Source organism: Sinocyclocheilus rhinocerous, unplaced genomic scaffold, assembly GCF_001515625.1.
Source record: "Sinocyclocheilus rhinocerous isolate Xijiao unplaced genomic scaffold, SAMN03320098_v1.1 scaffold676, whole genome shotgun sequence".
NCBI lineage: Eukaryota > Metazoa > Chordata > Actinopteri > Cypriniformes > Cyprinidae > Sinocyclocheilus > Sinocyclocheilus rhinocerous.
In genome coordinates, this window is record NW_015631707.1 from 215,908 (window position 1) to 242,197 (window position 26,290).

The 26,290-nt window shown below is 37.2% G+C and overlaps 1 protein-coding gene across 1 annotated transcript in view; it reads right to left on the minus strand.

The window, feature by feature from the left end:
* hs3st2 (heparan sulfate (glucosamine) 3-O-sulfotransferase 2) overlaps nt 1-22,903 on the minus strand; it is a 26,692-nt gene extending 3,789 nt beyond the window's left edge. The window contains exon 1 of the mRNA XM_016554581.1: nt 22,298-22,903. Within this exon, the coding sequence (XP_016410067.1) occupies nt 22,298-22,830 (533 nt within the window). The 5' untranslated portion in view covers nt 22,831-22,903. The remainder of the gene's footprint in view (nt 1-22,297) is intronic.
* Nucleotides 22,904-26,290: the final 3,387 nt, after the last annotated feature.

Sequence of the window (26,290 nt, forward strand, 5' to 3'; positions counted from 1 at the left end):
AATCCAATAACACGAGCAATAGTCCAGGCAGGAGCAAACAGAGTCCGAACGGCGAGACAAAAGGGCAATCCGAGAAACACAGGCAGGAATCAGAACACGAGAAAACAGGCAAGGCAAGACTAAGACTAAACAATGAAAACTAGAAATGGCTCCGTAGAGTAGCTATCGCTAGCTGAGTGATATGCGCTAAACAATACTCGGCAATCTGAATGAGGAAGTCCAGGGCTTATAAAGCATGTCTGATTGGATTCAGCTGTGTGTGTGTAATCAGTGCAATGGATGATGGGAACTGTAGTCCGGAGTGACATGTAACGGTCTGTGTGGTGTGAGAGTCAATGTAGTGAGCGCGTGACCTCTGGTGGTGAGTGAACGGAAGTTCATAGACGGGATTCGTGACATGATGTGATTTGTACTTAAAAAAGAAAAAATCTGTTACTACTTCCATTAAACATAAAAATGTCACTAAATGCGTCTAATTATAAATGATCTCATGAGAAAACATTACTATTTAATGAGGTTGCGATTTTATATGAATTCGTATGACATGATTGATATGAAAATGTAAAATTTTTACAAAACAAAAAAAAGCATGCATAAAGGTCCACTCCTAATCCTAACTGTCAGAGTGACGTAAGCATATAGGTATGAATGAAACTGCATACATTCATGCACATTAGCCACCAATTTGTTGAAATATCTTAAATATTTTTTTTTCACTCAAATTTACACAAATATGTTGGAGCTGTGACAGTGCCAGTGGATAGTGCACATGCTTGTTTGATACATTGAGATATGAGCTCAAACCTGGATCTTCTAAATGTATTTCTTCCCTTCTCTGCAACATTCCCTGTCCTTTCTCCATCACTGAATTAATAAAAGTGGCATAAAGGCCAAAAAAACAAACAAACATATAAATAAGTCTTGTTAAATATTTTGTACAAATGTTCCCCGCTAATGTACTTTTCTATATGATTGATCAAGTAAACTTGTAAGGTATCAACATTAGCTAATTCATGAGAAATTTGCTACATTTACAAATCCCTCATATTTTTTTCTTCGGAGACAGTATTAAACCAGAGCTATAAAGGAAATTTTATGTGATTACATCAGCGTTCATCCATTAAATTGAGAATTACAGCTATAAGGCAAGATTAGTGAGGGCTTAAGAATTTAAATCTTAGCGAAAGACTGTAATAAAGATGGAAATTATATTGACCGTCTTACTGTATGGAACACAGGGGTCAGAGAATAACCTCGGTGTTCCACAAGTTCTGACTCATCCCCCATTCATAATGGGCTTTCCTAAAGCAGGAGTTTCTATACTTTACCTCCATAGTCCTGAAAATATTGATCCATTTAGCTTGATTTATAAATGGTGCGGTGCTGGCCAGGGTGTCTCTGTTAGCCTTAGCGGTTCAGGGCCAGAGGCAGCCATTAATCTTGCATGTGGTGCAATGGAGCTTCACACACTAAACAACTTTACTGTGTGTTTGAATGCATAGCACCAATCACAGCCTCATACTGATGCAATGCATACTTCAGTTACATAGTCAAACTTGTATTACTTTCCAGACATCCATCAAAAATGCACTCAGAAAAAAATCTTTTTCTGATTCTCTTATTTTTGTAACACCAGACTTCATTTTCCTTGCAAACTCTATCACTTTTTCATGCATCGCTAATGGAGAATTTATGCTTTATTAAACTCAAACGAAGTGCACTATAATTTTCCTCAGTGAATACTGATTTTTATTACGTGAATATTTGTGTGAAATTATTATTAAATTGAATGGAAAAGTTGTTTCTTTAGAATTGTGTGTCCTCTTTCAATATTTATTAAAAGAAACTCTTCGGCCCAAACCCCAATTTATTTTGTGTTTGCGCCATCGCCTACCTCTGTATTTGTGGTTCTTTAATTAATTGCATTTTCAAAAATCAAAAGATGGCATGAATTTGCCAGTCTGCCTGTTATCACATCACTGATGTGCCTCTCATCTGCTGTCTTGAGATCAGGGCTGGCAGGTGCTCTGTTGCTTACATAAGAGTCTGGTCTTTTAGAAGAAAATTCATTCAGCAAGAAGAGTGAAGGCTAAGTTAGCTGAAAGCTGGAATAGAGAGGTGCTAATTGCAAAGTGGTGCATAGAAGCGTACTGTTGGGTCCACAGTGAAGACTAGCCAAAGAAGTAGCCATAAGTGGAAAAGGTTCCTGGCACTTTGTAAAAATTTTTTTGAAAGCTTTGATTTTTATGTCTAATGCAGACACGAAACTGGATGGTAACAAGAAAAGATTGGGAAAAGCAGTAGAAGTAGAGGCTTGTTAGAGCTTCACTTAATTTATTTAAGGAGCTCCAAATAATGCCTGAAGAATGCTGACCGTTAGTATTTTCATTCATCTCAATGGTAGTTAGTCAGCTGGCACAGAACTAGCCAGAAGTACGTGATTTAAAATCTTCTATCATGGCTGCTCAGTTCTGGATACCTGAACTGTTTTTGAGCCAATCACCTGAGCCACAATGCGATGCGACTAATTATTCACAGGAAAAATTATGTCATGATGATGCTGAGCTGTGACAAGAAAAGTGGCACTTTTAAGAGTTCTCCAGAATTACTATAATAAATCTGCAACGATATAATGAAATATCACCTATAAATATGCAAAAAATGTATTTGAATATACTTCAAAATCAGATGGTGTAGTTAAAACCAAGGGTTTGTTTCCCAAAATCCTTGTTAGCTAACTATGGCAAGTTCTATTGTTACCAAAATGATTCAACAGTTATTTCACCCACTACAGTAGGGTGACCATACATACATACACACATACCATTTCTAAATTGCCTTTCATACTTGTTGAACGTAATGACTAAAAAGTAGTTTTACCAATAGCGTGCCGGCATTGTACATAATTGACCAAAAGAAAGCCAAACCCAGACATTTTAAGCTATTTAAAATCCGGGCCAAGACATGTCTAGGAAAAAGAGTCACCCTACTGTAGTTCCAGCGAACATTTGCAAACAGCATTACAAACTTATATGGCTGGAATTAGCTTTCAACCTGTGGTTTATAAGCATAGTTTCTAGTTAATCTGACTTGGACTTAAATAGATAATGCTCTTGAGCAAATAAGCACTCTAAACAATGCTGGGTTGTTTCAACCCAACTTTGGGTCAAATATGGACTAACCCAACCGTTGGGTTAAATTTTTACATTGAATTTTTAACCCAAAAGTTGGGTTAGTCCATATTTGGCCCAAAATTGGGTTGAAACAACCCAGCATTTGCATAAAAACTAAAATGTAATTCTACGCCTTTCAGTTGTCAAGCGAATATAAGCACCATTTCTGAAGAATGCACATGTGAGTATGGCTCGTGACTCAGAATATGACATTCATTAGGCAAAACAACAGAGAGCAAAAACAGTTAGGCAGTCCTGTGATGCCATGTTCATTATTTACAGGAATTTGATCTTGAACTAATTAATTTTTTATTTGATCCTAAACTAAGTTATTACTAACACCAGTGTAACATCATTAACAACAGTTCTATATTGTTGAACTAACATGGTTTGAATGACGGTTGCTATGCTTTTAGAAAACAGCTGGACTAGCTGGTTAATTTCTCCAACGATGCATTGCACTAAGCAGCGAGCTACATCGTTGTACGGAAAACGCATGCTAACCGGCCAATAACCAACCTTTGCCCATTTATTTATTTTTTTACACTACTTAGCATAAGAATAAAAAGACAATCTGAAAGCAAAATGTGTACATAGAGTCCCAAAAGTACCCTGCAATAGGAATGATCTTAATAGCAACAGTAAGCATGCGAAAAATGTAAACATTTTAATCACTGGCATAATTCCTCTGCAATTACATAATTAATACGCTTATCATGGTGCAGCAAAGGAAACATTTTTATCTTTTCCTATTGAATTAACTTTGAAGTCAGTCTCTTGCAAAATTAAAGAGAATTAATTCCTAATTGAATTTCTATCATAAACAAGTAAGACATAAAACAATTACTGCCAGTTTGAAACCGAACAATCCTAGGGGAATGTTCCATTGTAACATTTACTTCAGTCCTGTATTTTTCCAAGCCCTGCGTTTATTAGATCACTGTATCTGTAGACACAGGTCTACATAATGGAGCATATCCTGATGTCTGGTATTTCAATTTTAATGCAGACTGACATTCTAATTCATCAGGGGGCTTAGCCACTACTTACTGCCAACAGATCCACCACCTCAGAGAAATGAGAAATGACATCAGGCAAAGGTCTGATATTACATCTGAAAGTTACAGTGCTGTTAATTGTCTGCCAGAGCACAATGTACTCCTGTTGTCTTTTCTGCTGAAGAAAAGTTTTCAGAGAGCCAGGCAGCTTCTATGATATGTCTGGGATCTGCTGACAAGGTCGTGAGAGCTCTGGAGAACAAGCTCTGTGAATTGCATCAGCTAGTGTCATATTAATACCACCAACCTGAAGTTATCCTCTCAAATTAAAAGTCTCCTGCAGACCTTTTGTCAGCCCAGGCATCTCTATTCTCGGGCCACATTGTGACCTGGACGATAAATGCAAAAAAAGACAACTTCAGACAAAAGTGCTAAGTGCAAACCAATGTGCCGTTCCTACTGAGGTCATTGATTCTGATTAAAAAAGGCTTCTGGCCAACCTGCACGCTGAGATGACTTTCTTCTGTGTTCCACACATTGAAATATGTTTGTCTAATAGATGACAGTGCACATTTGCAGTAAAGGGACACAGGATGCAGAAGACCTTTTAGAAACCATCTGATCTCATTCTGCTCAGGGACGATTTGAGTATTTCAGCCTATTTAGACTAGATGATGTGGTTCGGACAATGTTTGTAAATAAATTCATATTGCGTCTGATTTCACACTGGCACAATATTCAGAAAGTGTTCGGGTGAGAGATAATGTACAAATGAGGCGCATCTGTGATCACATTTGTATTTGTACGTAAAGTGTGGTTTTAGCACACATAGGAGCAGATTTACTAATAGACTGCACACTTGCAGACCCTCTTTTGGCATTAAAAAATCTACTGTCAGGATTTACTAAAGACACACAGTGAAAAATTGCATTTGTTGGAGTTTCCCTTATAGATGCAAAATTTAGAGAGGAGTATTTAAATGAATTATGCAATGTGATTTACTAAGGTTTGCACCTCAGAAAAATGAGAGGCTTCACAGAATAATAAAAAAAAAGTTTCAATCTCAATCTGCTGGATCTATCTGCCGCATTTGACACTGTGAATAATCAGATTCTTCTATCCACCCTCTCATCACTGGGCATCACAGGAACTCCATTTCTCTGGTTTGAATCTTATCTCACAGGTAGGACTTTCAGGGATGCCTGGGGAGGGGAGGTATCCAAAGCACATCAACTTGTCACAGGGGTTCATCAGGGATCAGTTCTTGGTCCCCTCCTCTTTTTCATATACAGTACATCACTGGGACTCATCATACAAGCACATGGTTTCTTCTACCATTGCTATGCTTATGATACACATTATACATGCTCTATCTTTAATTTCAACCAAAGGATCCAATGGTAGCTGCGCAGATATCAGGCTGCCTGGCGGACATCTCGGCATGGATGAAAGAACATCACCTGCAGCTCAGCCTGGCAAAGACTGAGCTTTTCGTCTTCCCTGCCACTCCGACTCTAGATTCATCAACAATTACCCCATAAAGGTCAGTAATCTTTGATGACTAGCTGACCTTCAAGGACCACATTGCAAAGACAGCACGTTCATGCAGGTTTGCAATGCACAACATCAAAAAGATCAGGTGCTTCCTAATGGAGCATGCTGCACAACTTCTTGTCCAGGCCCTTGTCAATTCTAGGCTTGACTATTGCAATGCTTTCATGTCTGGACTTCCATCATGTGCAATCAAACGTCTTCAATTTTTCAGAATGCAGCAGCATGACTGGTCTTCAACGAGCCCAAGAGAGCCCACATCACACATCTCTTTATCTCCTTGCACTGGCTACTGGTTGCAGCTCACATCAAGTTCAAGTCATTGATGCTTGCATACAGAACAGCCATAGGCTCCATACCCTCCTCTTTCTCTCACTCTTACAAATCTACATCCCCTCCAGAAGCCTGAGGTTGGTAAGTGAGTGACACCTCTCAAAACTCATCTCTTCCATCAACATTTGACTGCATCCTAATAAAAAACAAAAAACAAAAACCCTTTGCTTTCACTTTCCTTAATCCCTCCTTGTTCTTGTACTAATCTGGATGATGTCTGAAACTTTGTATTACGAACACTTCCTGTGCTTATTTGTCTCTTTATGATGAATCACTTGTTGTATTTGTCAATTGTAAGTCACTTTGGATATAAGCATCTGCAAAATGAATAAATGTAAATGTAATGTCAATGTTTGCAGTAGTCAATTTACTGGTATTTGCGCCATTATTTAACACCCCAAAAAGTGTGTTGTCAATATGGAAATATTCTGGTTGTGTCTGAGTTTTTTAATTTGTGCTTTGCCAGTAAATCACCTGCAGAGCTCTCATGCTAATTTGCCCAGTTACTCTGTAAATCTGGCCCATAGAGTTTCATATGTTTTCACAGACAGTAAAATATACATTAAAGTATTGACAGCATCTAAAACATAAGCCTTTTACTTGCTAACACCTTTGAAGATGTATAAATTTTTGTGAATCCATTAAGGTTTATTGAATATTTAATCAATGTAATATGTTGAATTTAAACTTTTAAACTGAGTTTAAACTGAGATTAAATCAATATGATCAATGCAATCACATTTATTAAACAATAATACATTTGGTTTTAAAATACCAAATAAAAATATATTGTAAATGAATATTGTCGTCTGTACATTTACTGCATACCTATTGCCTATTACATTTTATATTGTTGAGAAGTTGTTAGTTTTAGGACATGTGGAGTTATTCACCCAAAAATATCTATATGAAAATAGAATGCAACTATATTATATTTGTATTATAAATATTTCAACAAAGGATTCCTGAAGTTTTTTTTAATATGTGTCTAAAACTGTGCATATGTTAATATTTCATATTTATGTTAATATAATATTTGTTTCAGATGCAGTCAGTATGTCCATATTGACTTGTAAGGCAGCCCTATATGATAAATATTGTCACCTATTAATGGGCGGCTAGATGTATTTAGCACATCTCTTTCTTACACACGCTCTGATAGTACTTAATACAACAAACGTTAAAGTATTTTAATGACTGGAAAGTAAAAGAATCGCAGACAGCTACTGCAGCTGATATTTTAAGCAACTGTGAAGAGAGACTGTATAAATTAGGTCTATAACAACTTCTCTAGATTCTCTAGATAGTGTCTAGATTCTACTTTGATTCTACTACCTATCTATCTTTGTCTCTCTCTTTAGACTTGCAATTGCTTGTTTGGGTTATCTGTGAAACATTAGGAATAGGAATATGACTTTGACTGACTTTGCAGCTCCATTTTATATATAAAACAGTTATCATTATACACTGTTCTGATGCAACCTCATGAGGATTTTTCTAAAAGTTCAGACAGACTGGGGAATGCAGCGCAGCTAGAGTATAGTCAACTTTGTGCTTTGATTGCTGTTTTATGGCATATTCTTTTAATCTTGTATTCCTGAACCTTCACTTCAATTTGGAACTTGTAAGTCCATGATTTTGATCCTTAGAAATGTCTACCAACGTCTGATGAAAAGGTCAGTTTTGGACGTTCAGTCAATATGATATACTAAACGCCCTCCTGATGCTGTATGAGCAGGACTGGGAATAAAGTCTGTTTTCTTTTACCCTGCGCTTGACACTTTCATGCACATAAGCACATACGACCTGTCTAACAATTCTATACATATAAAATCCCAGGATTAAATGTGTGAAGCTATTTGTACTTCCCTGGGTAGTACAAATTTGCAGGGTATATTTTAGTCCATCTATGTGTGACGGTGTACTGAGGTTTGTTTTCAGCATGCTGTCCACTTCCTCTACAGAACCCGCTATTGAAATCTAATGACTCAATCCACGGGTATTAAACTTAACCTGGGCATATTTAGATAATGTATGTATGCTCAGAGTATCTACAGTATTGTATTAGCTGAAGCCTTGCTTAAACCTACGTATGCGATTACTAACTGGGCAGTTATGCTTCCATTTCTGTCTAATTAATCTAAACCTCATTGTGCTAATTAAAGTGCTTTATGGCAGGACAGAGGATTGCACAACCATGTTGGTGCAAGTGCTGATCTGATTGGTATTTGAAATTAAAAGCATCAATCACCATGACAAAGCTGCAGGGACATATGCTCACAGCCATTTAGACAGCGAGCCTCATTTCCTGTCCGAGTTCAAATGCTTGTCATTGCTGACACTCTTAATGGGCCCATCCCAGTTAACAATATCCTGTTCCTAGGTCTTTGCAGGGATGAGACTAACAACAATGGCTTCATAGTTTGCTTTAGAGTTTAGTCAGGAGCTGTTTTATGTATTTTATCATGCAGTTTCACACCTGATTTAGTGTTTCATTTGCATCTTCATACAGTATGCTAGGAGTTGTATAAAGTGCCAAGACATTTGTCAAAAATGTCAAACTGTTATATGAATCTTTTGGCATTCATGGGTAAATGGTCTTCTTATGTTTTTATTTATTAGCTTTTTTTGTCTATTTACTGGCTATTTTTTGTCTTTTTATGGCACTTTTTTTCCCTACTTCATTTTACTATTATGTTTAATCAAGTTGATCTAAACTAGTGATTGTATTATAGTAACATTAATCAGTCATATTGTTTGTACAGAGTATCATAATTCGCTTCAAAGGGATTTTGATCAGAGGTTTTTGGTCATATCAGTTTGTCTCTTATGGCACATTTTAATTTAATATTATTTTTTATTACATAAATCTTGTCAACAGAGCATTTGCATGATTTCCAACATGTTAAGAACAAACATTGTTGAAAAGTGTTGCTGGAAACATGTAGAAGTGGGTAGTTCATTAGTCTTGCATATAGCCAGACTTTTTAAAATGGCATAAACTGAGTTTGCAGCTTTTTCTGGCCAAGAGCTGCCCACTTAGACAGGAAGACAGCAGACAATCACAGTGGGATTTGTTTTTATGTGCTGTTTAGATGCAGGTTTTCTCTGAAATAGTATAAACGACAAACCAAATATATGAGCAGAAATGTGTGCAGACTTTGAATGTGTCAATTAGCAGTGGATTACAAATATACTTAGGCCCAATCCCAATTCTACCCCTTAGCCCTTCCCCTTTCCCCTACCCCTCGGTTTCGCGCGTTCACGTGAAGGGGTAGGGGTGTCTCAATTCTCTTTTGGTTGGAGGGGTAGGGGTAGGGGAAGGGCCAGACAGCAGTATCTTTGCTCCTGGATGTGTGAGCTGCACGATCTCTGATATGTGTGTGTGTGTGTGTCAGTAAGCAGTGCAATAATATAGAATGGTAATTAAAGGCTGTAATGCACACCAGTACAGGTGTGTGTATTGTAGGAGCTAGACGACGTATGATGACATGTGATGGCAGAGTAGTGGCGTCCAAATTCCTAGGGGAATATTTTCACCCCTACCCCTTGACACTGTTTCAAGGGACAAGGGGAAGGGGTAGGCGGAGGGGTAGGGGAAGGGGAAGGGGTATAAAATAGAATTGGGATTGGGCCTTAATTATTTTGAAAATACCCGAGATGGCTTGAAGAACACAGCTAAACCATATATTGTCGCAGCTGAGTGTTTATTGTCTTCATGTTACATCATTCAAAGTGTTTTTATCTTCTTTTTGTTTAGTCACAGTGATAGCTGGATGCCTTTGTCCATATTAGGGATTTCCTGGAACGCCATAAGTTCTATTACTTCTGTGATGCAAATGTGGAGTTTCTGCATGAGGGCGCCCTCCAGCTTCTAGTATGAATTAAATAAAGTGTACAGGAGTTTTTTGTTGTTGTTGTTGTTTTTGATTAAAAATCGCATTTTAAATTGCAAAAAAAAAAAAAAAAAAAACACTCTGATGTGCCAAGCCATCAGAACCGAACTGAACTGAAAATCGTGGTTAAAAAAACTGAGATATATATTGAACTGTGGGCTAACTGTATTGTTGCATCCCTATAATATAGTATGTTTACCTTCGGAATGAAAGTGTATCATATCGATATTGCTGTTCTGTTGTGTAACACATACTGAAGTTTTAATTTTGTGCTTAATTTTTCTCATAATTTTTCAAACACTGCGCTAAAGCATAAAGCAAGTCTATTTCACATAAGTCTACTAGATATCTTTCCGCTGAAAGATATCTAGTTGACCAATGTGATCTCATGATAAAATACATATTTTACGTAAAATGTGGTACTATAAAACGTACATTTACTTACGTTTTTACAGGCACTAAAACGTACAATACTGACATATTTTCAGCATCTAAAGGTACAAATACTTACGTATTTTCAGCATTTAAACGTACAAAACTGACGGTTAATGCTGCTCAATGTGACAGCACGCACGTGAACATTTCTGCAATCGTTTAACATTTACTTGTCATGTAATGCTTACTTTGGTTGCCATGGGCCACAAAAGGCGTTTTCTCCGACATGCTGTGACTGACAATAGAACAATAGAACTATAAAATACGGCAAAAACACAACATAATTAGGAAATGAAACAATTTTATTAGTGCGCTGTAATCCAAATCTTCCGAATCCATACGACTGTGAGGAACAGACCCAAATCCAAGCCTTTTTTCGGCGATTCTCTTCTCCATCCCGAGCAGCGAGTCCAGTGACCTTGAGCAGAAAAGCCCGCGCTGACTGACGCGCTCTTTACAAATTCAAATGTTGCCGCTTCAAACGACAGGTTTTACGGCAGGATAATCGAACGCTCATTGGCTCTCGCCTGCATTCGTCACAGATTGCGACAAGCTGTGTTTCTGGTGAGGTGTGTTTGAATAATGCGCGCGTGCCTTCACGAGTTCACGGAGTGGATCCGGGAAAATTATCTGGATAATATTTTCAGCGATTAACAACATAAATTCTGCTCTGGATCACACAAACCTACTGTATTCCGCCAGAGAGGACTGCGGGTGCAACGCATTATTTGGATTACATTTGGTGCTGCTTTTGACATTTTTGCAATAAATAAATGATTGTAATGGCATCTGTCTGTCATGTTTTTCTTATACTGTACAGAAATGTTTAGGTTTATAAGTAGGAGTGGGATTAGAGACTATAAAAATATTTTAATGCTATATTGTTACTAAAATGGTTATTTTCCTGCGTATTTTGGTCATTTGCGTTTTATATCCTTTTATATTCGCTATAAAATGGGTACGCTATAAAATGGGTAGGTTAAGGGGTCTAAAAATCTAAATCGCATATTAATAAACTGATAAAAATGCATATTCGCTATAAAATGGGTAGGTTTAGGTTTGGGGGTAGGTTAAGGGGTCTAAAAATCTAAATCGCTTATTGATAAAATGATAAAAATGCATTGATATGAATATCTTAATGATATAAAAGATACGTAAATATTTTTACGTTTTTTAGCTAAAAATACGTAGCGATTTGTACGTTTTAAACGTTGAAATACGTCTAAATTGTACGTTTTAGCATTAATAAAAACGTACAAAAGTGTACGTTTTGTGCTTGTAAATGTTACGTATTAATACCTACGTATAAACATGAGACCAGGCTGAGTTGACTTGCTCAAGTGTTTCAAAACTCAGGCATTTGCATCAAAACTCAAATATTTTTCAAAAATGTAGCACTACTAAGCTGGACGTTTTTGGCATATCCAGTGATTAGTTCTTCCACAGAAGATTCACTGCATTGACTCTGTACACAATTTCTTTTCGAGGTAAACTCAACCCCCGATTCCAAGAAGTTGCATAGCACCCAGCCAATCAGATGTGTCATTGCATCAGACGGTCTGGGCCTGGTGTCTGAGGCTAAGACTAGAAATGCATGTGCCTCCTGATGTACTGTATAATGCATGGCTCATTGGGACGCAAGTTTGAATCCAGTATGTACCCCCCCCAGTAGTTTCCTGTCTCTCTATTTGTGCTGTAATTTCAAGCTTTTAAGTTATTTTCAAGGTCTGAGTTAAATTATCCATTATTGTTTTCATTATATCTATTTAATTCATGCAACATGTGTATTTGAAATTAAACAATTTTAATATTGAACAAAACACACAAGTACCTGAAATAAACCATTGAGCTGTCAGCCGTGATGTCGCAGAAATAGAAACCATTCAAAATAAAATAGAATCCCGTCACTGGTGGCATATTCATCATGGCTGGTTAGGACCAAAAAAACTCTGATTAACATGAAGATACCTTTTTTTTCGTGTGTCACATCTGGTTAGGACACAATGTCATGCTCTGTGTCACTGCCAGGGGGAAGTTTATCAAAAGTGTTTATGTATTTTACCATAATTGTCGAAACTTGAGTCACATCTTCATTTGCTGCAATAAACAAAGTCACATAACCTCTGAACAATGAACAGATGTATTTCTAATTTCAGTACACTCCCTGGCCTGGCAAGAGCTAATGGCTTAATTCTGCCACCACTGTAATGCAGATCATGAATATTTCAGCTGCTCAGATTTTCTTCTGGGAGGATGTCAGATCATTAATGACCAGTCAGCAACAGGAACTCGCCTCAGAGAAAGTCTATTAAGAGTTAACCATGAATCATCCACACATAAATCCTACCGTGGGTGGAGGTGAACAATGCTGGCAGTAGTAATGCGACTAAAACTGCACTTGAATGAATTATATCTCCTTCAATATGACACCTTAAAAATGTGTTATCATTTCAGCCACACATTCATCTTAGCCCTTAGTTTTTAATGAATGATTTATACATGCTAAAGCTCTGTTAGACATTTGTCAACACAACATGTTCAGACATGACTCCCTTGCCCTCATAGATTCATCATCCTATGTCTTATCTGTAATTGCAACATATGAAATTAAACAATAACGATCTGTTGATATTATTGATCTGGACAGAAAGAATGTGAGCAATTAGTCCATCGACTACCCCGAAATAGACTGCAAGGCTGCTGCACAATGATAAATTAACTTTACCATACACCTCGCCGGGAAATGGTGTATTTTGATTCAGAGCAGTGCGTCTGCAGACTTCATGTGTAGTTGCTCAAAGAACTCCTCAACACAGACTATAAAAGATGAAAGGTCCCAGTCTTGTCAATCTCTAAACTCATTTTTGTTGGAACTGAAACATCTTTTGCACCTCAGCAGTGTCACAGTATTTTTGGTCTCATTTACTTCAGACACATCTCTGGGAGGAGGAGAGCTCAAAGAGGTGATGTCCCCTGTATTCTGGCTTCAGTTCAGAGCATGGTGGTCCAACGCTCATATTTCAAGGTGCGATGCACAACATCACATGTATATGAAGTCAAATACAACCATCATATCTATAGATGTGTTCCAATTAGCAAATAAATAGTGTGAGTAGTGTGTTCATACTTACTGAAAATTCCAGGAAAAAAACCCAAATGATGCACTTAATAAACCAAACCAAAAAAAAAAAAAAGTATGCTTAACTGTCACAGTTTTCTTTATGTAGTGGAGGGGGAGGGGTTATCAGACTGATGCTGGATAACTAAAGTGCCTGCCCACTTTTTTTCAACGGTGCTGGTTCCAGAAGTACATATTTTGGTTGTATCTGTAGAAACAATATATATTTACCCACTCGATTACGTCATTTGTGGTGCTTCATAGAAGTGGGTGTAGTTTAAAGATCTCTTTTGGTGTGCTTTGCTCCCTGCGACTCTGATTGGTGGAATTTTCTGTATTTTCTGTATCATGGGTAATGATAGTTTATCACCAGGATTTCTGCTGTTAAATATTATTATTTTTAAACTAAGTTGAATTAATGCAGATAGATTGGTTTAACAAAAGTTCTTACAATTTATTAACAACCTCTGAGCTCACAAGAGGTCTGTCTTGAAAGATTTATGCGTTATTGTTTCATTTTCTTCCCTGTGGAGAATATGAAAGGATTTTTTTTTTTACTTACTGAACCTGACTGTTGCGCTTTATAAACTTATAAAGTTTATACACATAGAATAAGTATATAGTGCCTCATTATATTATTGTTGTAGCCTCAATAATACTAAGTAAAATAAGCACCTCACTTCAAGTTAAATTGCTTTGAATTTCACACAGCCAACTGTGGATGGTTTTGTTAAAAAAAGCCTACTCATTATATCAGTGATTACAATATTTGATTTGAGTTTTAGGGTGTTGTTGCTTCATTATCCCAATTAATTTCAGTCTTGTATCAGATTCACTGTCAAAACACAATATGCTATAGTTCATTTCAAAGCCACAGACAGTGTACTGCTCGCTTCAGAAGGTTGTGGAAGTGAAAAGCAATTGTCCGATAGGGAATGGGTCTGAGCCACCCACAAAGAAAATGGATGGCCTCCCAAATCTGACAGCAAACTGCACATTCTCTAGTGAGTTTATTAGTTAATTGTGTCAGTGTTTCAGATTATTGTAATTCATTGTTGGGTTGCTTCCAGAGTGTTATGTATTCAAATAGACATCCAGCTATGTATGCTTGTGTCATGGCATGCCAGCCTGGTGTAAGTTTGTATTCGGTTTACTTGCCTCCTCAGAGCTATTTTTCTCTCCTGGTTTAAAGGGCTCATTGCAAAGCTGCAGGATATAATGGGAACATTACCATGGAATAATGAGAAGCAGGCTTACGTAGTATGTGGCAGAAATGCAAATGGCTAGAAGGACACCTAAACGCAATGCCGAATACCTGCTTTTCATCTCATACATGATCCGTTAAGGTGTGATCTAAACAGAATTTCATTGCAAATTGTCACATTAATGACTTTATACATCAACGAGATGTTTATTGTCCAATAGCATGAAAACAGAGGCCTTAAATAACATACTCTATGTACATACTGTGTTCATTTTTTATTTTCTTGATGCAAGTACTGAAAGGTAATGGTCATAGATGATGTGTACAATGGCAGAAACTGGAGCCATTCCCAAAGAAGTCATGATTAAAATGGCATACAGTAGCGACAAATAACTTATACCTGCATACCATCTCCCACCGCCATCTTCTCCCATAAGGTGTGCTTGTGAATATGCATTGGCTTGTGAATTGATTTTAAAATGGGAAATGGTTATATTTATGCAGTGGAGCCTGAAAAAAAGTGAAAAATTATATCTATATCTCTCTCTGGTGCCCATATATGCACTATAAAATCTCTTGGATTTTTTCCACATCGATACAGAGTGCTCTATGATGTCAAAGGAAAAAATCCATACATTTTACTGATCTACAAATAAAAATAGATAATAATTGGATACATTAGTATTCCTCTCCCTCACTCCAGCTGTTATTTTCTTCGGTCGAGATGGGTAATACAGATCATGACTGTTAACCTTAACAAAACTGCTGATGCTCCAAGTTTGATGGGGACTGTTGATTAATAACAAGTCATTTTTCAGATGCATATAATTAATCTGGAGTGACTTTGATTTGAGCCACTTTAGAGCATGAACTTTTCTCTCCACTCCAGTGTGACTATTATATTTTTTGGTATATTTTTGGGTCATTGTCCTGTTGGAAGATTAATCATCTTCCAAGTCTCAGTACTTCAGCAGACTGCAGCACGTTTTCCTCTCTATTATTATTATTTTTTTCTGCAGCTCCATTAATTTCCCCTGTCTTCGTGAACTGAGAAGCATCCACAAAAAAAAATTCTAATTCTAATGTGCAATGTTAGGTTATTACCAAACACAACATGTAGTGTTAAAGGTTCAAGAGACATTTTTTTCCAACAAAGGATTTCTTCTCACTATATGAGGGCAGGTTTGTGAAGTGTGTCTTCTGTCTTTATGATGTACCTGTTTCCTGGAAATGTACTACATTGGAGAGTATTCTGCAACACACAGGTGTATTTTCACTGCACGTGAAACTCCTTAGCTGGACTGGTGTTTGCAGGTCATGTTAAAGTGTATAGAGAAAACTTCTTGGGTAATTTACATGCGTAAAAGCAAAGCCGTTAATTTTATTAAATGCATGAAGTATGCATTTAGTTCTTTTTTGTAATCTACATGCGTAAAAGCAAGGGCATGAATTTTATTAAATGCATGAAGTATGCATTTATTTCCTTTGTGTAATTTGTTTATTTAAAAAAAATAATTTTATGCATTACAGAGTAACACAAAATGTGTGAAGTGGCGAATGTGTTTTATAAGCCCAGTATATGTGCAATTTAATTTGCACAGCAGAGGGCCAGTGGAATACCATAATGTATGATAATATATGATGACTGCTTCTCTTCAAGTATTCTAAGTGAATCTGAGCACTCACCTTCAGCTCCTCCGCGGTTCTGTGGTTTGTCTCTAGAGTGACTCAGAGCATTCAGCATTCATCCTTAATCCAGTCAGTGCCATAATGGACTCCCATCGGTAGACACACAGTCTCAGAGTAGCTCCTATTTACTCGCCACTCTTGCTAGTGGCACTCATGTCTAATGACTAATTTACACTAAAATCACCAAATCAAACCATCTCGGTAGCTTGCTGTTTCCTGCTGGGGCACATCCAAGACTGAATTGTGTAGGTAATTAATGCTACAGGAAGTTCTACAATTCTCTGAACCATGCTGGGATTAGCAAGTCCCGCTAGTGATTGTCTTTATTCACACATAATAACCAAAAAACTTAATATTTTGTATGGCCTACTTTGGCCTTGATAACAGCTTGCATTCTTGCTGGCATTGTTTTTATGTATTTTTCCACAGTCTATGTTGTTATTGACTGTAATTGGGCATCTGGTACATTACACATACTGATGGATTAACCACTAGAGAAACATGAAAAATGATTTTGGTAATCACCAATACAGTTAGTTTAGGGCAGCTGTGGCACAAACCTTACATTGGTCTTGAGCACTTAAAATATTCTATATCAAAGCAACTTATGATTTATGACTTAATTACCAGCATAGCCAAACACAAACTATTCCCGGCATTAATAACTACTGTATAATGGGTTCATCTAACGGTAGTTGACAAGACTGAATTGTGTAGGTAATTAATGCTACAGGAAGTTCTACAATTCTCTGAACCATGCTGGGATTAGCAAGTCCCGCTAGTGATGCAGAGGAATAGAAAGGTCTCTCGTGTGCATGGAGAAATGTGCGGTTTTCCCAGTTAAATAAGCTCTGTCCAACTTTCTGTCCTCGTCAACCTTTCTGAGTGTTGGTTTTCGCTGCTCCTTTCCCCTTCGAGCCAATTAATGGAGGACCAGGAGGAATTTCTTGGCTCTAGCAAAAGACATCTTGTACATTCTGAGGACTTCTTAGGGAATCTACTTGAAGAACTTCCAACTATAGTAAAATCAATAGAATTCAGATGCCCTTTTAAGTCAAGATGGTGTGTAGTGCAGAATATTTGTTTGATTTGATGAATTGCTGGAATATGAAACCTACATCAGCAGGCTCACGAGTGTCAACTCGTAATGGGAAAACAGGTTCGCCTACAACAAATGAGGCCGTAAGGATTCTTGTCCATTCTAAAAATAAAGTAATGAGCATCGCCGCATATGTATGACATCTCTCTCTTACACTTTTTAGGAGTGGTGGAGCACACAAAACTCAACAATTAACGAAATTGTCTAGAAACCTTGCACTTTTTTTTTTTTAGCTATGCCAGAGATCTTATTATTTCTAGCAAGGACTTTGTTGCTTTTGCTTCATCTAGGACAACTTCTAGTGAAAACCCTGGGGTAATCTCAACGTTATGTGAATTTAAAGAATGGGCCTTGCCAAGACAAAGATTGAAGTAAAATGAAAAACAAGACTCTAAAACACATTATTAAAGGGCTTTATAAGGAACTTTTGACTTAATCAGCCAATTCATCTTTCTCATTACTTCTGCCCTTTATTGCAGCCCTTATTGGTCCTCTTATTGCAAGATGTCAGTGGCTAAAATAAAATGGCTTTCAGTGAGGATTAGGGGGACTGTTTCAGTGTCTTGGCCTCTGTGGCATTTTAATTAACCCGTCCACAAATAGTATTGATGAGTTTCTTAGTGTGAGAATAAGAGAAGCTGAGTATTTTCGTGTTAATGGGTGCTTGAGCACATTTTACAGGCATGATATATTGTGTGTATACAGTGTGTGTGAGTGTGTGTGTGTGTTTATGCGTATACCACCCGATGTAAGGTTTGTGCCACAGCTGCTCTAAACTAACAGCATTGGTGGTTACAGTAGTATTTGTAATGCTAAAATACAATTATTGTTGTTTCTGTACATTTTCAAATGTACTGTTTTACAAGAAAAGCAGAAAAAATAGTAAAGCACTTTATTATTTTTTTATTCAGATGCCCAGTTACAGCTAATAAATATATAGTCATAATAAAGGCTAATGGTAGATGCATAATAAAGACATAATAGCCTGCCATAATAAAGAGAAAACACAAATATTTTAGGAATCTGTCAAAAACTTGCTTAAAACTAAATATTTTATTGTCATTTATTAGGCAAATAACAAACTGAAACAACTAAATTGTCTTTATTCACACATAATAACCAAAAAACTTAATATTTTGTATGGCCTACTTTGGCCTTGATAACAGCTTGCATTCTTGCTGGCATTGTTTTTATGTATTTTTCCACAGTCTATGTTGTTATTGACTGTAATTGGGCATCTGGTACATTACACATACTGATGGATTAACCACTAGAGAAACATGAAAAATGATTTTGGTAATCACCAATACAGTTAGTTTAGGGCAGCTGTGGCACAAACCTTACATTGGTCTTGAGCACTTAAAATATTCTATATCAAAGCAACTTATGATTTATGACTTAATTACCAGCATAGCCAAACACAAACTATTCCCGGCATTAATAACTACTGTATAATGGGTTCATCTAACGGTAGTTGACTAAATAACCTATACTCTATTAATAGCTTGTTTGTGGGCATTTGTTTGTTTAGTAGTCATACTGCACCTCACAACTCCTTTTCATCTCCCCTTTATCCTGGGCCTTTTTCTCCTTACATCTTTTTTCCCCCTCATCTTTTTCTCCCCATGTCCAAATACAAGGGACTAGCATCGATCCACACATCTCATAAACACATCCGCTTGATTTAAGCACAGTAGTCTGTGGGTGAGTGGAGTTGCCCCTAAACGGATGCAAACAGAGGGGAAGTGTGTTTTATTGTGGTTTCCAGATGACAAGCAGACTGAACAAGCCGCAACACCTGCTAATGGCTGTAGAGCTGCTCTCACACAGCTATGTGCTGTTGGCTTCTATGGATTTTCCCCCTCACGTTTGGACATGGCCCACAGGGAGTCCTCTCTTTCGCTCTCTGTCCTGTCTAGCCCTTATTGGTCCTCTTATTGCAAGATGTCAGTGGCTAAAATAAAATGGCTTTCAGTGAGGATTAGGGGGACTGTTTCAGTGTCTTGGCCTCTGTGGCATTTTAATTAACCCGTCCACAAATAGTATTGATGAGTTTCTTAGTGTGAGAATAAGAGAAGCTGAGTATTTTCGTGTTAATGGGTGCTTGAGCACATTTTACAGGCATGATATATTGTGTGTATACAGTGTGTGTGAGTGTGTGTGTGTGTTTATGCGTATACCACCCGATGTAAGGTTTGTGCCACAGCTGCTCTAAACTAACAGCATTGGTGGTTACAGTAGTATTTGTAATGCTAAAATACAATTATTGTTGTTTCTGTACATTTTCAAATGTACTGTTTTACAAGAAAAGCAGAAAAAATAGTAAAGCACTTTATTATTTTTTTATTCAGATGCCCAGTTACAGCTAATAAATATATAGTCATAATAAAGGCTAATGGTAGATGCATAATAAAGACATAATAGCCTGCCATAATAAAGAGAAAACACAAATATTTTAGGAATCTGTCAAAAACTTGCTTAAAACTAAATATTTTATTGTCATTTATTAGGCAAATAACAAACTGAAACAACTAAATTGTCTTTATTCACACATAATAACCAAAAAACTTAATATTTTGTATGGCCTACTTTGGCCTTGATAACAGCTTGCATTCTTGCTGGCATTGTTTTTATGTATTTTTCCACAGTCTATGTTGTTATTGACTGTAATTGGGCATCTGGTACATTACACATACTGATGGATTAACCACTAGAGAAACATGAAAAATGATTTTGGTAATCACCAATACAGTTAGTTTAGGGCAGCTGTGGCACAAACCTTACATTGGTCTTGAGCACTTAAAATATTCTATATCAAAGCAACTTATGATTTATGACTTAATTACCAGCATAGCCAAACACAAACTATTCCCGGCATTAATAACTACTGTATAATGGGTTCATCTAACGGTAGTTGACTAAATAACCTATACTCTATTAATAGCTTGTTTGTGGGCATTTGTTTGTTTAGTAGTCATACTGCACCTCACAACTCCTTTTCATCTCCCCTTTATCCTGGGCCTTTTTCTCCTTACATCTTTTTTCCCCCTCATCTTTTTCTCCCCATGTCCAAATACAAGGGACTAGCATCGATCCACACATCTCATAAACACATCCGCTTGATTTAAGCACAGTAGTCTGTGGGTGAGTGGAGTTGCCCCTAAACGGATGCAAACAGAGGGGAAGTGTGTTTTATTGTGGTTTCCAGATGACAAGCAGACTGAACAAGCCGCAACACCTGCTAATGGCTGTAGAGCTGCTCTCACACAGCTATGTGCTGTTGGCTTCTATGGATTTTCCCCCTCACGTTTGGACATGGCCCACAGGGAGTCCTCTCTTTTGCTCTCTGTCCTGTCTGAGCTGAGATGTGATGAGTGTGTGTAATTACTGAAGCTGAGCTGCAGGCAGACGTTGTGCTAGAAGAGGGAGGGATGATATTGTCTCCCAGAGACCCCTGCTTCACGGCCCTACTACACGCCACACAGAATCGACACAGACTTCTCGTACAGTCGAACGGCTCCCCTATGGGTGTTTGAATGGTAGCCCATCAGTAGAAAGGGAAGAAGGAAGGAAGGAGTTGATTTTAATCTGCCAGCTGATCAATATGATCCATGCCTTTCCCTGGCAGGGTTTATGGAAGGTTTACTCTTGAAAGAGATCCATTGGCCTTTATCTGCATATTTTCCCCCTGAAACTGAACACTGCAATCACTCTGTGTCACTCTGCTCTGGGTCTCTGGCCAAAACACTATCATTCCTGCTCTCTCAGTATGGCTTACTGCTAACATCTCCTTGTCAGCAGTTCAAGTTTTCAGCTTCTGTCTTACTGCCACCGCAAAAAGGCAGTTTTCATAATTTTTGCACCCTGCTGATCTTACCTTTATGACATTTGACCCGATAGGCAGTTCTTTTTTTAAGATTTGTGCACTTTTAAAAACGTGATTTACCTAAAATTGACGTTTTCTTTGAGTTTGAGTGACTCTTGAATTCATATGATTTAATTCAATTCATTTTTTTTATATCAACAATTTAACAGCAGTACTGCCACACAAATAGTTTATACTGAGCACTGTTTCTTCGTGAAATACAAAAAAATCATATTTTGTTGAGTAATTTGTTTGGCCAATCTGCATTCCAATAATGCTCATTTAGTAAAACAGCACTGAAACATTTGGCTAAATGTATCACTCATTTTGTCTGTGTTCATTCCAGACCAGAGTATGAGAGTGGTTTGGAGTGAAAGTGGAGGAGACAATGTGATTTTTGCCTGGAGCAAGGAGTGGGTTTAGGAAAAATGAAATTGAGTTGGTTTTTGTTTGTTCGTTTGTAATGCAATGTAAGACCCAAAGTGGAGCTGGAGTGGAGTGATTACAAAACCTTTTGAGCAGCAAAAGTTAAATTTGTGCCACTCCACTCATATTAACTATTCCTGTTAGGATTTTAGTCTATGTGCTGCTTTATGACACATTAAGATTAAGCTTTGACTTCTTTAGAAACTATTTTCATTGTTGGAAAAGAAACATACAAACTAACAGGTCAGTATTTGTCTGAAATGCATGTTACTCAATGTTAACTTCATTATTAATATTAATATCATTCGTACAGTTGTGCTGTGGTACTGAATATATCCGCATGACTGTGATTACAAATTTTCAGACCAATAGCACTTGTGTGATATTGTATACATTTTATATAGAAAATGTTACAAGTTTTTCCGTATAACACAATGGTGAATTTTATATTGCCTATAATGAAATTTCGAATCCAGAATACTAATGCAAAATGCCAGAAAAGAAACCTACCTGTACCAGTCCAATCCTTTGTCATAGTTTCTATCAAAGAAATGTGGTTCAGTCCCAAGAGCTCGAACATCTGGATGAATCCGGATGAATTCCAACACCGCCCTGGTGCCTCCTTTCTTAACGCCAACTATAAGTGCATTGGGCAACTTCTTATTCCCGTATTTTGGCGAATTACTGTTATTACTCTGCTTGTGATCTACAACATCTTGTGTTTTCTGAAAGGCTGAATGTTTGCTTTGGTTGCCAGTAAGGTTTAAGAGACTCACCGCCCTCGTCTCGTCCGAGATAACTCTCGCTTTCGCTGATATAGTGCAATAATGTGACTTCTGTAAAAGTTTTTTACTCCCGATGTTCTTCAGATGGACGCAGCGGTGATCCTCCAATCTCTGGTTAGGCATGATTGTACCGGAGCAGAAGAGGATGCTGTAGCATAGATACATGAAAGACAAAGAGATAGTGAATATAAAAATAAATCTTCTGCTTAATCTGTTTGAGGATGGCACGATTCGGCTGGACAGGAACCTATATGCCATGTCTCCATGGATGAAAAGACGGCATGTTTTTCTCCGCAAGTTTCTCTGTGAGGTTTGCTGGCTGTCTCGTGCTCCCCATCAACTCCGACGGCGCGAACTTACATCTCATTTGGGAAAATTATAGTTAATATTTCCACATAAGATGACAGAAAGTCTGAGGAGAGCAAGTATCAATAACAAGATAAAGTTTCCACAACAGCAAAAACAAACGTTATTCCACTGCCCTTTAGCTTCAGCGTCGCATCGCGTCACTTTTGTACGTTCAATCACCTCTTCAGCAGCGGACTTGATTCTGTGCTGATATAGTGTTGAAAATATTTAAAGTAATCCTTTTGTTTGACCTGGTAATGTGACACAGCATCCTACTAAATGTAATCCGTTTTGGAAATCTCATATTCCAGGTCTAAAAGGCACATTTTGCTCCCAAGTTCCCAACGCGAAGCCGCGCAGCTCTCGCCCCGTCACCGCTCAGCTCATGTTTGTGTCTTTCTAAAGTTCTCAAGAGCGGCTTTGCGGCAGTCAAGCGCTCGAGATCAATATTTAAAGACGACGCCTGACGTCATGTCATATTTTCATATTCCTCGTGCGTTTGTCTTTTTAAAGGAGTAGCTACTGCCCAGCTGCATGTACCATTACACTAAGTGCATTTTTTTTTTTTTTTGCAGAAATTCTCATTTGCCCCGCGTCTTAACGAATTGCTTGCGACCGTGGAGTGGATCCTTAATCGATTCTTTAATTATATTAAATTGTTTAGTGTTTTACGAAATTACTTCTCCTAGACTCTAAAGTAAACAACTCTCTGCTTTAAATTATTATTTATGAGGTTCTCACACCAGTGTGTTAAGAGGATGCTGTTTGCACAGCAAATGTGTATTGAATATTCACAAGTCTAATTGCATTTTAATGTATGTAAAAAGTATTTGTTAATTTTTAAGCCTCAATTTGTAGATTGGCTTTACTGTTGCTGAGAAGAATGTTGAAAAAAAAAAAAAAAACGAAATAACACGCACTTTTGTTCACATGATTGGTTATGTAATAGTGTTTATATCCATATATCTATAGTATTTTCACTAGTAATCTTAGACTTTTGTCGAAATCGTCTTTTCCTCTCTCGCTGTTTTTGTAGTTGTTTGGAGATTTCAGCCTCTATTGGAAGGTTAAATAAGGTCAAAGGCACTGGACTGGTGTAACATCTTTAGTTTTAATAGCTCCTAAAGACAATTATCAAGACAAACAGACCCTTAATCCTCATTCCCTAATCTGCTGCACAGAGCTGTATTTCAATGTGTTTGTCTAGAGGAAAATTAATGTTGACAGGTCTCATTTCTCTTGGAGAGAGAGACAGTTTCAAAATGGCTTTGGTTTGCACAGGTGAAATCCCTATGATTCATTCAGAGCGGAGGATTTTAATGTCCACATGTCTTCGTGTGGAGTAGAAGGCTTAAAGTGATAAACACATTCTCATTAACATTGCTTGCTTTTATTGGCTATAATCCTAAGTGGCCTGTACTTCTGCTTACAGGCAAACAAATCATTTCTAACCTCTGTCATCTCTAAACGCTAGGATGTCGTAGACACGAATTGCACAAGAGAAGAAGAGCATTTCAGTCAGCAAATGTCACTCGTTTGGTGTCGTTCTGACATTTCCCACAAAATACTGAATGTGCAGGTTTTATTTATATAAATGTTTACACCCTGAGCACTGTACCCCAAAATAACACAAAATATTAGGATTATCAGTCGTTCAGCGAAAATTCTGCCTTGCAATAATTTTATTTTCTTTTTCTTTTTTCTTTCTTGCTTTTATTTAATAAAAAAATACCTTTGCCCCAAAGGTCATAGCATGTAAATAATGCAAGTTATGGGACTATTCTCTTCAGTGAAAGTGTGGAGTTTAATGAGAGAGTGTCTATCTGTAGACAATTTTCCCAATTAGTGGGGCGCCAGAGAGTCTGTCTTGCTAATCAGCCACCCTTGCTGTGACTCTGAATCCGCTTTTAGTGATATGTGATCAGAGACCATGGATCAATTGGGTCAACAGCATTGGTCCAGATGACATTGATACAATTAAGCATGGGGCTTCATTAACCTATTCATCCCACCAAGTGCTGAGCCTTGTTTTTGATATCTCTGAACGTGATCGGGAGCATTCCCTACAATATATAGAAATATTATTGGCTGCAGAGGTTAGTGCTGAGAGATATCATCTGAAATAACCTAGGTCAAAGTGCGGTCAGCCTATAAGGTGTTGTTTAATTTTTAGTGGAACAATTTCAAACTCTGCTGGATGTAATATTGGAGTGCCATTTCAAAATGATTTTCAATAACATGGTTATATCCTGGAATGACACAACTGGGGGTTGTTTTCACCTACCTATTTAATATGTTTTTGTAACTCTACTATGTATTTCCCATTACATGTTTCAACTACAATCTTCTCCTTATTTTTTCTTGAGCTTGAAGATTAGATTGACAAAACACTGAAATTACAAATAATTTCGTTATGCATTTTTAGTTCACCTAAACATTTAAATTATGTCATCCTTTACTGACCCACATGTTGTTTAAAATCTGTATTACTTTCTTCTGTAGAACATAAATAAAGTTATTTGGAAGAATATTGGTAACCAAACAGTTTTAGTTACCTTTGACTTTTGTCAACAATTTCTCGAAAAATCTTTTTTTTTTCCACTAAAGGAATAAATTTGAAGCCACTTAAAATCACTCAAAATGATTGTCAACATTCTGGCATCATTTACTCACCCTTATGTCATTCCAAACCTGTCTTTTTTATCTTATTTTTTGCACCAAGATTTGAAAAATACTGTCTTTTTTAATACTGAGAAAATACTGAGAAAGGTTTGGAGCAACGTGTGGGTGAGTAAATGATGACAGAATTATCCCTTTATTATAATAATGCACTCATTTAAGCATCATGCCACTGTCCATGGTGCTGAAAGCGACTTCTTGTCAAACGAGCTTTCTTTCATACAGACATAGTAACCTTTTAGTCATGCATCAAATGGTTTAGATGTTAAAATAGTTTGCTACATCAACAATAAACAAACAAAAAAAAAAGCTAGATATGACCCAGCTGTGTTACTCTTTTTGCAGTAGCAGCACCACAGAGTGACCCCTCAAAGAGACACAATAAAAACAAATAAAAAATTAAAAACGTCAGAAAAAAACCAAAAGCCAGACAAGTAAACCAACTGTAATTGTATCTTGTATTTACTCAGACATACACGTCCTTTTAGATTTACAGCATTCTTTTCTCTTGAATGGATAATGTGACTTTTTAAATTATATTTATAATTTTTTTCCAGCTGTAAGCAAGTGCTTTTTATTGTTTAATTTTCTTATTTTTGTCGAAAGATTAATCCTAATCATGACAGGGTTACCAGTCACTGTCTCACTCCAATCCAATCTGCAGGTTTTGTCCTCCATGTGGAAAGGAATG